Here is a 14,262-nt window from a genome sequence, read left to right as displayed (position 1 = left end):
ACGCATTTCCTTTTTCAGACTGAATGAATAACCAAAACAAAATCCACTGCCTCATATGCTCAGGGCCGTCTTAACAAATTTGAGCGCCCTGGGCTAAAAAGATTTGGCGCCCTAACCTTTCACGTACCAAACTCTATACACCGTACAGACTACAGTTTCTTCCCAATCGGTGCAAGGTGGTAGATCGTATGGACATTTACGATTGTCGTGTCTCTTTTCTCATAAAAAAATTGAAAAAAAAAACATTTCAACATTAGTACTTGATTCTTAAGCGCCTTAGATCACCGGCGCCCCTGGGCCACCTTGGGCTATAGCCCATTCGGCCCACTGATTAAGGATGCCCTGCATATGCTACATAAACCAATGAATCATTGCGATGTGTCGTGTTATTTGAATCGGTTTGGATTCTTTGGAACACGTACCGAAGAATTGGAAATAAAAACCAAGTTACTGACGTTCGCTCCATGTAAGTTATATGTATGAATGTATGAACATGCACTCTTATGGAAATGCAATAGCTAATGCCAATTTATGATATTTGTTTAGTTGTTAGTAAACTGAATTATTATATTTTAAATTAATATTACTGACATTATTTATTTGAACATTAATTTTTTTAAAAGGAGTAACGTAGCTTAATAACAGGGAGAAGCTCTAGGAACTATTAAAACGAGATAAGTCGTGTGCATGAGAATGCACCTTTGCGTTATCCATAGCGGGTAGCGGGATTCCAATCTATGGATTTACGATTCATGATAAATGTCAGTTTTGCGGTTGTGCAAGTTGTGCGAAATTCTAATTTTGTGAATGTTACCGTGTATCTTTTGACACATCGCGATAAACTAAAGGCAATGGAATGATCTAGATTCTACGTAAAAATGCTCGGTATAATTGTATCTGGTCGGCTCGTGAGTATTAATTTCTCTCATAGCGTAAACACCAACGTTGCGCGTGTTGTTGTATTGCATTCAAATTTCCTGAGCAAACGGTTAGGTTTCTGCAAATCAACAAATTATTTTGATGCTTCGTTACCGTATTTTAACGAATAGTATTTAAACACTAATTTGTCACGTAGATGATATCTAGATTTTCGTGTTCCTTCTAGGTACAAACGGATTTCCAGCAGATAGGAGAGAACCAATTTCTGATAACAGTACCCGATGCGGATAACATAAATCACATTGTGGTATTCCTTACGGGTTCTGTATCGTTTCCCGATGGAACAGGCGGCGCAGGTATACATTATATTATCGTCGTAAAGTTATGTAAATATAAGATGTGTCTGCGTAGAATCGATGAAATTTCATTCACCGTGTCTCCACAGTGTATTTCACTTGGCCAGATCCAACCGCTCCACCAAACTGGCAATTTCTTGGATACATCTCAAACATTAAACCATCGGCTATATTCAAGATATCAACATTGAGGAAAAACCATGAATTTGAGAACAGCAATTTAGGCATTTTTGGGGTAGGGAAGATTTCACATGTAGCCCAAATAGGGATTTCTATCGAACCTATCGGAGCTATAGAACAGCAAGCGGCCACAGTGACCGAAGCGACGTCAAACTCTTTCTTAGACTTTGTTCAAAAGATGCTGACGAGCTTCTTAAATTATGTATCGAGTTTTTCTGTGACTCAGGCACAAATGATACCAAACCCAAGCGAAAACTTTGTACCATTATCCACTATCCAAGGATGGTATGAAACTTTTGAGAGAAGGTTACAGCAAAACCCACATTTTTGGAAAACATGATGCACAAATAATCGACTCTCTCAACAGTTTATGTTTCGTTCTACATAGCAACACATCGCTCTTTGGCGTTCACAAGTTTCATCCATGAAATACGATGCATAGAGGCGCATTGTTTTGCTCGTGCAAACTAAAATTTTTTTATATACTGATCGAGGAGCAAGATGGTAATAATATGAGTAATTACAATGCTATCGCGTACTTAATTCGAAATGAAAAATTTGCTACCTATACGTATTTAATGTGTTTAATGTGTTCACCGTGTTCTTGTTGTAACGACTAACTTTGCGTACGTTCTCTATCTGTTGTTTCAAATTCTACAACCATTTGATTTGAATTGAATGATTGAATGATTGAAGGATGAAAGTTTATATATATATATTTTCAACATTTCATACATGCAAGATGAGAACATGTAGCTGTAATCAGAAATTCGGAAAGCGCATGCGTCAATATTCATTTTATTCGTGTCCCTCGATGTTTCTATGCAACGGCCACGAACAAACTTGAAGTCAGAGTGCTATGCTATGAGGAAAAACTGAGCGAGTGAGAGAATAAAAGGAAAGTGATAAGGGGGTAGGGGAGAGAACTTGCGCAATAAACTTCTCTCTGGCAATATGTATGTGTGTATGTATGTACATAAGTTAATGATGGCGGTTGAAGCGTTTACTACCTTACATATTTTTCGTTTGAGTAAATAATACACCATTCTTTTTTTTGTTCTTTTGAAGTCTATTACATATGTTGATATGTTACAAGAGGATAATGTTGTGACCAATAACAGAACGGTATTGAAATTGTTTAGCGGAAGGGTTCGCTGGTTGTGGCTCGTTGGAAACGGTGACAAAGGGCATGAATCGAGCAACGAAAAAGCGGCTTGTTGTGTGTTATATGTGTCAGTTGGTGTCAGTGTAACCACTTTCACGTCAGACCAGAGGAAAGTTTTTTTTGTCGTAAAAATTAATTGGAAATTGAATTGCTCGTGATATTATTGTCTGATGGAAAGAAGGAATCGGGGCGGTTGATGGGTATCGTGTGTCGCGATGCTAGCCATTTTCGCGAACCACCGTAACGAGAAGTAATCGCGTTCGGATTGGAATCGCACGAGATTAGCTACGGAGTGGTTTATCCTGTGCGTAAGATATCTGCGTACCTGCCAGTACCTACCAAACAATCTAGACGATCTACGTCTCTACGTAGGGTACTTGTCAAGATCGAATTTCACAGCATTGCGTCTGTCTCGTTTCACGGGGAAATGGTCTCTCTGGCGAATAGTGCTGTGATTCTGTTTCTCGTGTAAACAATTGTTTATGGATCTTGAATGAAGTATCAAAACGGTCGTCGGACATCGTCCATCGCGGAGAAGCTTGGGAGTCCAAGGTAAGACATCCGATGGTCGGTGCACGCAACTCGTCACTATTACTACATACTTATTCCTGTTGACCAGAGAAATCACGGGGTTTGTGAGTGCCCCGTGCCTATAAAACTGTGCCTATCACCCTGACGTTACGTACACACAATGTCGTTTCGTTTGGTAATGGTTTCTAACGGAGTCACTTAATTGCTAAAAGTACATCCCGCATAACTGTACGTCCATTTAAGATTAAAAGCCCATTTTATTGTACGTCTGATTCGTGGACTTTGATAGTATGCCGTCTAGGATGAATTTCACTTGCGTGCAACGGCCGAAAATCGTGCAGTTGTTGAAAGTTGGAGCGAAATATGCGATCCTTGGTGATCCTTGGTTCTCGATGCATTCAAGGGAACATTGTATGTAGCCTATATTTCCGAAATTCGCTGGCATTCTTTATATGGCAATTTTGTGTACGGCATAACTTTCGAAGAATACGAATCGGTAAGCGGTGACAAATGTCGTATTAGGTACCGATTGCATGTTTCCTTGTTTCGACGTATTCGAACGTACGACCGTCTCAGTCGCGCTGTTTGTCCCGCGAGGATGCTTTCGCATCATTTCGCGTCATTTCGCGTCATTTCGCGTCAAGTGAACGTGAACCGGCAGGACGCGCACGAAACTGTGATTGTCCGTAAATTTGCGGTGACGTGTACTTACGATTGCGTGAATCTATTAAAACGGCCTCGAATGGAACGGCATGTATCATGATATAGGCGCGACGTTGTGAAAATTTTCGTAGAAACGGTAGAATCCGTACGACGTAATATGGAAAAATTTCCCCATGTTTCCCATGTTGAAAGAGAAGAATCAAGTTTGTAAATGGTGTGTCGCAGAGAGGAGATGGAGAGTTCCGAAGAGCTAACAAGCTTGCAATCTATTTGTCATTTACGTGCTTCTGAATTATTTCCAAAGCACGAACATTTTGAATGCGAAGATGAAACGCTCACCATCCCATTTACACCTCTAAGCGGAGAATACATTTTAGCGCTTGGACGTACATCGGACGGAGTGTTGGCACTTTCTAATTACAGACTTTACTTTCAATTGAGTCAAGCTTGTTACAACATCCCATTGGGTTTAATAGAGCAGCTAGAAGTTAAAGAGATCTTTTTCTTACATATCAGTTGTAAAGATGCACGTTCTCTGAGGTAGGAAATTAAAAAAGGGTAACGAGAAAGTGGTTGCTCCCTTGCCATTATTATAAACTATAGAGATTTTAACATTACAGTTGTGCCTTTTCTACAAACGACCATTGCTTGGACTGGTTCAAGCGGCTACATAAAGTCAGTTATCCACGAAAAAGTATAGAGGATATATTTGCATTCGCGTGTTATGCTTGGTCCGTCGAGGAGAGCAAGGATTGCTCCAAGCTTGGAAAAGATAACGCTTCGTACATCGCTACCTTTAACTCGGAGGTGAGTAAGTTGCCTGTGGAAGAAATTGCGAGAAATTCTAGACACGATCGATTACTTACAGTGGCGCGCAAAAGTATTCGGCCAGCCTTTAAAATCACATAACTCTTTTAAAATTAATCCAAACGACTTGAGTTTTTTTTTGAGAAACTAGAAGGATTAGTTAGCTAAGTGACGTGATTCGTTGTTTTGAACAAAAGGCACTTGGTCAGAATAGCAAAAAAAAAAAGAATAGAAAGGGTTGTTTTTTCAACTTTTTTTTATGAGTCTGTAACGAAAATTCAATAAACCCATTTGTAGATGTAAGTAAGTTATATACGTGCCTAAAATTTCATCAAAATCGGTTAACGTTGCTCTGAGCTACAAACGCTTAAATATAGCAGAATAAGGTTGAAAATTGCGAAATTCCCGAAATCAGCGATTATTCTGCGATATTTAAGCGTTTATAGCTCAGAGCACCGTTAATCGATTCTGTTAAAATATTAGGCGCATATATAACTTACTTAAATCCACAAACGGGTTTTTTGAATTTTCGTTATAGGCTCATAAAAAAAAGTTTAAAAAAAACGACCTTTTCTTTTCTTTTTTTTTTTACTAATCCTTCTAGCTTCTAAAAAAAACTCAAGTCGTTTGGATTAATTTTAAAAAAAGTTATGCGATTTTAAAGGGTGGCTGAATACTTTTGCACGCCACTGTAGCTCTCCTGTGGAATCTCTTGTTGTTAGGTCGAACGGCTGAAATTTAATTTGCATGGTACATGGCGCATAAGTGAAATCAACAAAGATTACCGTATGTGTCCGTCGTATCCACCGTTGATTCTGGTTCCCGCTTGCATTTCGGACGAGAAACTCGAGGTTGCAGCCAAATTCCGCAGCTCTCGTCGAATTCCTGCTGTGGTTTGGAGGTATTGTCACAGAGAGTAATGGAAGCTTTGGTATAGGTGGCTAATAATCTGTGTGTTGTTTGAACGTGGCCTGGTTTATTTGAAAGGCACGTGAACAATGGGGCGGTAATAGCGCGAAGTAGTCAACCAGAAGTTGGTTGGCTCGGTTGGCGAAGCCCAGAGGACGAGGATCTCCTAAAGGCCCTTTCGGATGCATGCTCCTACGATAAAGGTGAATCGACAATGCTGGATTCCTCTGGAATTTATCTGGATGCTGGTGAGGATGGTGGTGCAGGAAATAGCAGCAAAGTGGGTATCAATGGATAACACTAGTTTTCAGCCATTTTGTGCAGCAGATGTCACTATTTTTTTCTTATGCAAAATGGCCCGTTGATTCCGAAAATAAGGTCTAAAAAAATTTCTGTGGATACGTTTTCGAGATATCGACAGGTGAACTTTTCACTTGTCTGTCAAAGAGGTGGTCCCCATTAATGACCGATATGGTCGAAATTATCTCAAATTAAAGTTAATTGAATCAGTAGTTCAGTAGTTCGGGTGAAATCGATGGAAATATGTGAAAAGTCATTTTTTCTTTAAAACACATATATTAAGAAAATACTTGAAAAATGCACAGAATTAATTAAAATTGAAATAACAAAATAAAATGGAAAGAACACAAAAACCGAGAAAAAATGAAATTGTAGTGTTTTCATACAATTATCTCTAGCTTCGGTGTTTATCCATAGATTTTCTTCAGTTGCACCTTGTTTTCTTCGTTAAAGTAACGCAGACTCAACGTAAGAAATGAGAAACTGGGCTCATTTTTGCGATTTCGATTTTTCCCAGATAATTAAATCAATTGTCGATGTCAATTTCGGTTGAAAAAAATGACTTAAAAAAAAAAAAATTTATAGCTGGGACACATTTCGTGACCCCAGAGTTTACCGTTCGAAAGTTTTTAGGCAACAGACACACACAAATATATAGAAGCTTCCTGCTTTATACATTAAGATTTGAGATGATTTTCGACCATATCGGTCATTCGCAACACGAGGTATTCGCAATTAAGTGGGACCATCTTCTTGACAGTCAGATAAAAAGTTCACCTGTTAGTTTCAAAATCAGTAGGCCATTTTACAGAAGAAGAAAATGGTGGCATCTGCTGCGAAATTTTTTATTTTATTTTGTAAACTAGTGTAATTAAACGAGAACGTATTATTTAAATGATATCTAAATGATGGTGGTGCGAAGGTGGTTTCAGAGATTTAACGTGCCAATAACGTTCAATTCTAACGCATTACTTGCAGAAAGTTTTAATCGTTGACGCCAGGTCGTACACAACCGCTGTGGCGAATAGAGCGCGCGGTGGTGGTTGCGAATGCCCTGAATATTACCCCAGTTGCGACATACAGTTTATGAATTTACCCAACATTCACTCGATACGGAAGAGTTTTCATGCGGTCAGACAGCTCTACGCATCGGACGCGGATCAATACAAGTAAATTTTCCGTTTCATATCCGTTTCGGATTTCTTGCCGAGAGCTCACCGAGGCATCTTTCACGTAGCTGGCTGAGTCTGGTAGAGGGGACGCGATGGTTACAACATATGTCCGGATTATTACGCGCGGCGGTCACTGTAGCGTCTGCGATAGAACGGGACGGCCGACCGGTACTGGTACATTGCAGCGACGGCTGGGATAGAACGCCTCAGATAGTTGCTTTAGCGCAAATTCTTCTCGATCCGTATTACCGAACTATGGAGGTATGCCGAAGGTACTCCCATTTTCTCTTTCCGTTTATCGTCGGGCAGCCCTTCCGTTATTCTGCTTTCGTGTCGCCAGGGATTCCAAATATTATGCGAGAGAGAATGGTTAGACTTTGGACACAAGTTCGCGGATCGTTGTGGACAAACGGTTGGCTGCGAAGATCCGAACGAACGGTGTCCGGTATTTTTGCAGTGGCTCGACTGTGTACATCAGTTGACTCTACAATTTAAATGTAGCTTTCAGATGTCTCCGGCGTATCTTGTGAGTACATATCTATACCGAAATCTCTCGTTAGCGTGTTCGGATACACGTGTATGTATGCGTACGGGTGGTAACTAACTAACAACCACCATTGACACGATTTATTTCAGGTGAAGCTGGCGCAGCATACGTATTCGCAGCTTTTCGGCACGTTTCTTTGTAACACGAGGCAAGAAAGGCTACAATTGAGAATACGGGAGCGTACATTTTCAGTCTGGCGCTTCCTTAATTCCAGTTCGTTCGTAAATCATTTGTACTCACCCTTAAAGAATCAAGTAGGATATCTTTCATCTAGTATTCCAGCCTTTGTAGAGTCGTTCTGCTTATTCTTATCAGTTTTTGTTCCGTTCAACGAAATTTCAAATTGCTGTCCTAATCACGCTCTTGTTTATGTCATAACGTATCGACGACTTGTTCTTATTTAGGTATTATGGCCAAGTTGTATCGTGCGAGACCTTGTTTTATGGCCGGAAGTATATTTGTGTTCTATGGAATCGTCTCTCGGCGTGAGTGACAGTGACAAGCATAACAGAGTAACAATGATCGATATCGAGGGTGGCGACAGCGAAGAACCACAAGGGCAGATGACTAAAACTCGATCGCACGGGGATCTTATGCATGCTCCCCCCGATCACGCGGCCTATCGTCATCGTAGGCTCAGTGATCCAAGTATTTCTATGGAGAAGTAATTACCGCTATCCTTACTTTTACCCCCTGCTTGTAATTAAATCGGGTATCATCGTTGGTGAAATGTGATTAAAGGAAATTTGACTGTTTGACGCTCGACACGGAAACGGAAACGGACGAAAAGACATCAAGCCGTGTGGAGGATTGCAAGACTGAAAGTATCGAAAGGGACACGTCAGAAAGCGAAGACCAAGCGAACCGATGCGACGCAACGATTCAAGCCTCGAGCGAATCACCGGCGAATCCATCGGTAGACAGTTCAACGGACACGTTAATACCTAGCAACGATACTTTATTGTTCGGTACAGACATGGTCGCTTCCGACAAGGAAGCGTAAGTATCAGAGGCCGTGAGACAGGATCGTTTCAACCTATAAATAACACTAAAAGGCATTTGTCTCGCAGCAGGTCGCAGAAAAGTTCGCCACAGGACATGGTTTCACCATGGATCGAGACGAATACGAGCGGCCGAAACGCTGTTTGTCCTTGCAATCGCAACTACAATCATAACCATACTACCCATACCCATAACCATAACCAGAATCAGAGTCAGAATCTGAATCTGAATCTGAATCAGAACGAGGGCAGCGACGTGAGCGATACCAGTGCGCCACTAATCTCGAGGACACCTAGTAGCATTTGTCCGGCTTCTCCGACTCATCAGGACGGGATGCCAGACAATCCTGACAGGCTGGACGACGTCGATGGTCTTCCCGTTATACATTGCGATGTTCAGATGCGTTTGCAACAGATTATCATAGAGCATAAGGTAGGAAGCATTCCGGTGGATATGCTTGAAATTTCAGAATTCTAAATCGTATCAGTTGATACGAGTCGACGAGTGCGGTAATTGATTCACCCGTCGATTCACCCGCAAATCTCCTTTGCTGCCTTTCAGCTCAGAGAAGAAGCATTAAGGAAGGAATTGCATACGACAAGGCTGGCTCTGATCAAGCAAGTTTGCAATCATAACGCAGATACTGATCGCATCGACGACATCGTGAGTGTGTCGAGATGTTGCCGGAAGTTTGTCGAAAGGCGGATTCCGGCTGGCTGTAGCTGTGCTTCTGTTGTGTTTCAGGGATCGTTGCCCGATTCGGTGGGGAGTGCCGGCGATCACGGAGAATCATTACCATCGGATATGTCTTGGGAGGCTATCGAAGAATTGGGCCCCGCTCCGACTCTCTGGGTTCCTGATCACGCGGTCAATCGGTGTATGGGTTGTGATACGGAATTCTGGCTCGGAAGGCGCAAACATCATTGCAGGTAAGCGATCACTTGTCACGAGATAGTTGCGCGTGTTCTTCTACGTACATACATGCATACTATCTTATCGGCTGGTATCCGGGTCTATCGTAGATGCTGCGGCAAGATCTTCTGCGCGGATTGCTCGGAAAACTCGACACCATTACCTAGCGAACAACTCTACAATCCAGTGAGAGTTTGTAGCGACTGTTTCTCCCGACTTCATCGACACACGAGCCCTTGCAAGTGCAACAGCGCTGCTCGTCACTCGAGCAAAGGAGAAAACGATGCGGACCTCTCATCGAATTCCGAAAGCTTGACTACTTGCCAGAGACCAAAGGGCTTAAATGTGACAAAAGACAGCTGTTGCGACAACTTGTTGCAGGCAACGCATCAAAAACCACAGCCACCCGTCACAGCGGCCACGGTAAATTGAAAATTTGCGAGAACGCACGGCAAGGGTGAACGCAGCTTTCGGGTTTCGATTTGGCTTAGGACGATGCGCGCGGGCTGTCAGTAACATTTAGTTTCGATTTGCGCGACTACCGCCTGTTGAATGTACAGGCGTAAGTTGAATCGTATGTTGATACGATACGATACGATATCATATATCATATCATATCATATCATATCATATCATAACATAACATACCGCACCGCACCGCACCGCACCATACCATACCATACCATACCGCACCGCACCATACCATACTACCATACAGGCGTTCGATACCGCGCGCGAATGTTACAATCGCTACGAATGATTCGCTTCGGGCAATCCGATATTTATTGCTAGATAAAGTAATGATTTGTACAAGAAAATGTATAGCGTCAGAGACAAAACAAGTCAGTATACGAGGTTGTACACCCCACACATACACACACACACACACACACACAGACAGACACATTAACAGAGCTTAGGAGTAACTTGATCCAACGAGATACCTGGCTTCTTGGGACGAGACTATTCAAGTTTTCCCGTTTTTAGAAAATCTTATCTGTCCTCACGAGATACAGCGAGACGTGGCCGAAGAACGTTTTGGATAGGCTGTGACTGACGTCTAGTTATAGACAACGTCGGAGTTGCACCCTTAATTAATCGTCGATCGATCGATCGACGGAACGACTCGTTGTTTAGTAGTTGGATTACGATACGAGTAACCTGTATTTGTATATTACCGCTGTTTACGAGAATTGGAATATTAAATGTCACTATCGTATCCGATCGTCTCTCTCCCCCTCAACCCTCCTGAACCCTCCACGCCCTCTCTCTGATACAGACACATAATCTTGAAGCAGTATTCTCGATAAGATCACGTGGCGATCTTCAATACTGTGATATTCTGTAGCGGTGACACGTTCTTTAGTATTTGCGTCGCGTTTCTTATTATGTCGACATCACCCTTTGTCTCGTCCGCGTTCTGAAACTGTATCAGTATAACGAGATATGTTGTTACCACACCCGCGATCTAAAACACACGCACACACAGATCCGATAAGGTCGTCGTACGCGTTGCATATGAATATGTACTTATGGTATGTTGCAACTTTGTGTCCCCTTACCGACGTGATCAAGGTTCTGTCCAAAGAGAAGAGTCCGCACGCTGAGAATTCGAGGGGTCGATGCAATAATTGAAGGGAGAATATTTCCAATTCCCGTCTGGCGTCTCCCTTGAAGTTCGAGGAAAGTAACTGACTGACGAGAACCGTGGTTCTCTTTCCCTATGAAAGAAACCGCATATCAGATCCAATGCACGTCCCCGACCGCCGTCCGTCTTTCCCTTTCTTGGCTTCAGTCTTTACCTCTGCGACGGTGAAGTAGCTAGGTTGAACAATTATCAGCATCCTAGTGAGGTGGAAGACACACCACATACCCTCTACAAGCAGATATATCGATTCGTGATTTTCGCCAGCTTGTAAAATTAAAAAGTACGGCGTGATAACTAGATGTAGCAGACACGTTACGGTAACGGCCAATATCACCACACCGAATGCGGTGTTTATTAGAGAGACCGTGTCGCAAAGCGAAGAATGCACCGCTATCAATTCCGATATATCGTTTACATACGTATCGGTTTCTGCAAACACACGATGCGCGCAATTAAATCGAGATATCGTTCGAACTCTACTAGAGTACATACACTTACCGTTCAATTTCCGATAGCTAAAGATTCGATAATTGTCCAGCTGGTACTGGCCGTGCGACGGAACGCTCGACACTTGATCGCCAACATCACCGCCGGCTGTACGTTATTAGAGCATAGGAAAGAAACGGAAGGAAATTGCAGTGAAAGCGACGCAAAACGGGATTGAAGGATTCTTACCGTTTTCTACGGCGCATTTACCAAAGTAATCGTTCGCGCGCCTTCTATCGAAGCTTCTATCCAACAGATTCTTCAGTCTGTTGTTCAACCTGACGAATCTTTGTCCCACATTGTACGTCGATACGGTGTATTGAATTTCCGTCGAAATAATTACGATGTACATAAAATATAGAGGCGCATAATTAATGGGTCCTTTGTCGGTAAACATTTTGTTATCTTTTGCCTTACGGGTCCAAGAATAAAAGTCGAGACTCGAGTTGAGCCAGAGATACGCGAGACTGCACACTGTTATGCCGATCGTGAATCTCCGACCTCTTTTTGCCGACGATATGCCGACTTTTTCATCCACCTGAAATCGTAATCGTACTCGTACTCGTACTCGTATTCGAACTCGGAATCGTAATGACGATCGCGAGACGGTTGCGAATACTTCACCTCGATTAACTTATTTATGACGACTTGCAGGTATTTCCAGCGGAAAGGTGAGCCAACGATGCAGACCAAGGTTAGGCCCATCACTCCAAGAATGTCGCTACACGTCGCGATCACCGCTGTTCGGGATTTCAGTCTGGTGCTATGTTCCCATCCGTCTTTCAAATCTCGCCACAGGCCCCAAATTTCCAAACCGAGGAGTAATACCAGCACGCACAAGCTACGGGAACGACCGAGCGATGAAACGCGTGCGTTACCCATCAATGTATACATAGATACTCTTATTCTTATCCCGAGAAACAGTTTTTCACCAGCTTCATTTCTGTCGAGTTACTCCAGTTACCTGTAGAACAGGTCGACGATATTTAGGCAAGCCTGATATCTGCCAGCGGTGTGCGAAATAAATTTCACTGGAACCAAGCCGCACAGTTTACCAAGATAATATATAGGAAAGATTGCGCGGCAAAGATCACTGCGCGATGTAGTCCCACCCTCCCCTTTCTCCAGCTTCGCCTTGCTTCGATTTCCTACAGTTAGTCAGTTTACTTAAGTTTACTTAATTACAGCGGATACTCGATGAATTAAAAGCAAGAAACGTTACTATTATTACTCGGTCTCCTCGCGGCCACTTGTCCCCTGATGTCTGTCCACCGGACGTGCATGTTGGTCGGACCGACGCGACCCGACCCGAACCGAACCGAATCGTCCCTTTCCTTTCCAAGTACGGTAATGCTATTCTCCTTCAACTTGAACGGCTAAATTTAAAATGATATCTGACAGTTGGACTTTTCTCCGTGGATATTCACGCGAGCACTCGGGGTTGTTTCTTTTGTCCCGCATACTGACGTCATCATGTACGGCTAGATGCATTCATCCTTGTCAGGTCGTCGACAGGTAATTATCGTTGATTGTCACGTTCCTGACACGTTGTTTACTCACGTGGAGAAAACATGTTCCTACGTTCGATATATCTCATGTTCGCAAAATAATCCGCAGGACTGGCAGTGGCTAATCCCAGACTCCGCACTCTAGAGTAAAGAGAATTACGAGGGGTAGAATTAGGGAAAGATAAGAATAGATTGTGCAAGCCTTGAAGTGCAAATGGTAAGAAGGGCCGAGAAAAACAAGATTCAATCTCTCTTGCTTAGGTTTCCCTGACATATTCCGCTTGCAATTTGCAATCAGCGCGGTGCGGCGCCCGACTCGATCAAGCGTTGCGATAGTCTGTCGCGATGATATCGCGATGTTTGCTACGATTTTCGATCAAGCTAATCGACTCTTGGCAACCGGTGGAAAGAATATTCCAAGCGTTGCAAAAGTAAGTCCGTTTCTGTTTTTTTTTTTCACTGCGTTCTTTGGAATACGAACGCACGCACGATCATGGAGCAGACTGTATATTAAGTATCGGTATTACGTATCGGGTGTTTGGTGTAATCGATTTGAGTTGCAGCATTTTAATTAAGCTTGTGTCTGGGGAAGAGAGATGAAGACGATTTTGGGTTCGGCTAAACAGCGATACACTACTTCTGGTGACGAAAAATCAGAATCCGAAAGAGTAGGTCGTTGGCTACGGCTGCACATAGAAAGTGTGTAAATAATTAATTTAAAATTTACATTTTATCTTGTTTGTGGTAAAATTTGTTTGCTATAATCAATTTACTTAGTATCTACTTTCAGGGACCGTAAAAATTCTGTACAACACTTTTTTCCCCTAAGATAGCCTCTATTTTCTATATTCTTCTCTTCGGAAATTAAAGGTTCAAGGCCTCCCAGATCTAATAAATTCATTTAAAAAATGCTTACACAATTAAATTATCCTATATATAGTGTGCTCTACAAGTATTCAAGTAAATAATTTTTTTTTAAAAAATCAAAATAAATTGTAAAAATCTTATACTCAATTCATTTGTACAAAATCAATACAGCGTTTAAGAACTAACTGTAAAAAATATCTAAGTCTTTTAAAAATAAATAAAATCAATACTTTCTATCAATTAATTCGTAAAGTAATTAATTCTCTGTTATAAAAAAATATCAATTTGATTGATTAAACATTACTATTTAAAAAAGGTAACATCAAAATC

At 42.0% G+C, this 14,262-nt stretch overlaps 3 protein-coding genes across 6 annotated transcripts; 2 read left to right on the top strand and 1 right to left on the bottom strand.

The window, feature by feature from the left end:
- Positions 1-761: 761 nt before the first annotated feature.
- Positions 762-1,944, top strand: LOC143377361 (protein OPI10 homolog). The gene is made up of 3 exons (XM_076828551.1): positions 762-908; positions 1,106-1,235; positions 1,325-1,944. The coding sequence occupies exons 1-3, from the start codon at positions 879-881 to the stop codon at positions 1,753-1,755; spliced, it is 591 nt and encodes a 196-aa protein (XP_076684666.1). The 5' UTR covers positions 762-878; the 3' UTR covers positions 1,756-1,944.
- A 183-nt stretch (positions 1,945-2,127) lies between these two features.
- Positions 2,128-12,598, top strand: LOC143377358 (phosphatidylinositol-3,5-bisphosphate 3-phosphatase MTMR3). Of its 4 annotated transcripts, none has more exons than XM_076828547.1 (16): positions 2,128-3,132; positions 4,000-4,314; positions 4,395-4,581; positions 5,304-5,482; positions 5,569-5,770; positions 6,769-6,959; positions 7,028-7,223; positions 7,303-7,488; positions 7,599-7,763; positions 7,914-8,173; positions 8,251-8,508; positions 8,583-8,943; positions 9,073-9,174; positions 9,256-9,440; positions 9,534-9,846; positions 12,212-12,598. In XM_076828547.1, exons 1-16 carry the CDS (start codon positions 3,074-3,076, stop codon positions 12,230-12,232), a joined length of 3,180 nt encoding a protein of 1,059 aa, XP_076684662.1. In that variant the 5' UTR covers positions 2,128-3,073; the 3' UTR covers positions 12,233-12,598. The 4 variants fall into 4 exon arrangements, with proteins under 4 accessions (XP_076684662.1, XP_076684661.1, XP_076684664.1 ...); XM_076828546.1 differs by having other exon boundaries at positions 8,580-8,943; XM_076828548.1 differs by lacking the exon at positions 2,128-3,132 and adding an exon at positions 3,383-3,607 and having other exon boundaries at positions 8,580-8,943.
- On the bottom strand, positions 10,736-14,107 carry LOC143377360 (gustatory receptor for sugar taste 43a). The gene is made up of 8 exons (XM_076828550.1): positions 12,780-14,107; positions 12,522-12,705; positions 12,182-12,398; positions 11,747-12,095; positions 11,570-11,665; positions 11,226-11,500; positions 10,986-11,144; positions 10,736-10,891 (listed from the first exon to the last, which is right to left on the bottom strand). The coding sequence occupies exons 1-8, from the start codon at positions 12,838-12,840 to the stop codon at positions 10,736-10,738; spliced, it is 1,497 nt and encodes a 498-aa protein (XP_076684665.1). The 5' UTR covers positions 12,841-14,107.
- Positions 14,108-14,262: the final 155 nt, after the last annotated feature.

Source organism: Andrena cerasifolii, chromosome 15, assembly GCF_050908995.1.
Source record: "Andrena cerasifolii isolate SP2316 chromosome 15, iyAndCera1_principal, whole genome shotgun sequence".
Classification (NCBI taxonomy): Eukaryota; Metazoa; Arthropoda; class Insecta; order Hymenoptera; family Andrenidae; genus Andrena; species Andrena cerasifolii.
This window is presented reverse-complemented; position numbering and strand designations above follow the sequence as displayed.

Coding starts and splice junctions, on each gene's coding strand:
- LOC143377358 (XM_076828546.1), top strand. CDS start 3,074: ATGAAGTATCAAAACGGTCGTCGGACATCGTCCATCGCGGAGAAGCTT. Junction 4,315..4,394: donor AAAGATGCACGTTCTCTGAG/GTAGGAAATTAA, acceptor TTAACATTACAG/TTGTGCCTTTTCTACAAACG. Junction 5,771..6,768: donor GTGCAGGAAATAGCAGCAAA/GTGGGTATCAAT, acceptor CATTACTTGCAG/AAAGTTTTAATCGTTGACGC.
- LOC143377361 (XM_076828551.1), top strand. CDS start 879: ATGCTCGGTATAATTGTATCTGGTCGGCTC. Junction 909..1,105: donor TAATTGTATCTGGTCGGCTC/GTGAGTATTAAT, acceptor TGTTCCTTCTAG/GTACAAACGGATTTCCAGCA. Junction 1,236..1,324: donor CGATGGAACAGGCGGCGCAG/GTATACATTATA, acceptor GTGTCTCCACAG/TGTATTTCACTTGGCCAGAT.
- LOC143377360 (XM_076828550.1), bottom strand. CDS start 12,840: ATGCACGTCCGGTGGACAGACATCAGGGGACAAGTGGCCGCGAGGAGA. Junction 12,096..12,181: donor TCATAAATAAGTTAATCGAG/GTGAAGTATTCG, acceptor TTACGATTTCAG/GTGGATGAAAAAGTCGGCAT. Junction 11,666..11,746: donor TAAATGCGCCGTAGAAAACG/GTAAGAATCCTT, acceptor AATAACGTACAG/CCGGCGGTGATGTTGGCGAT.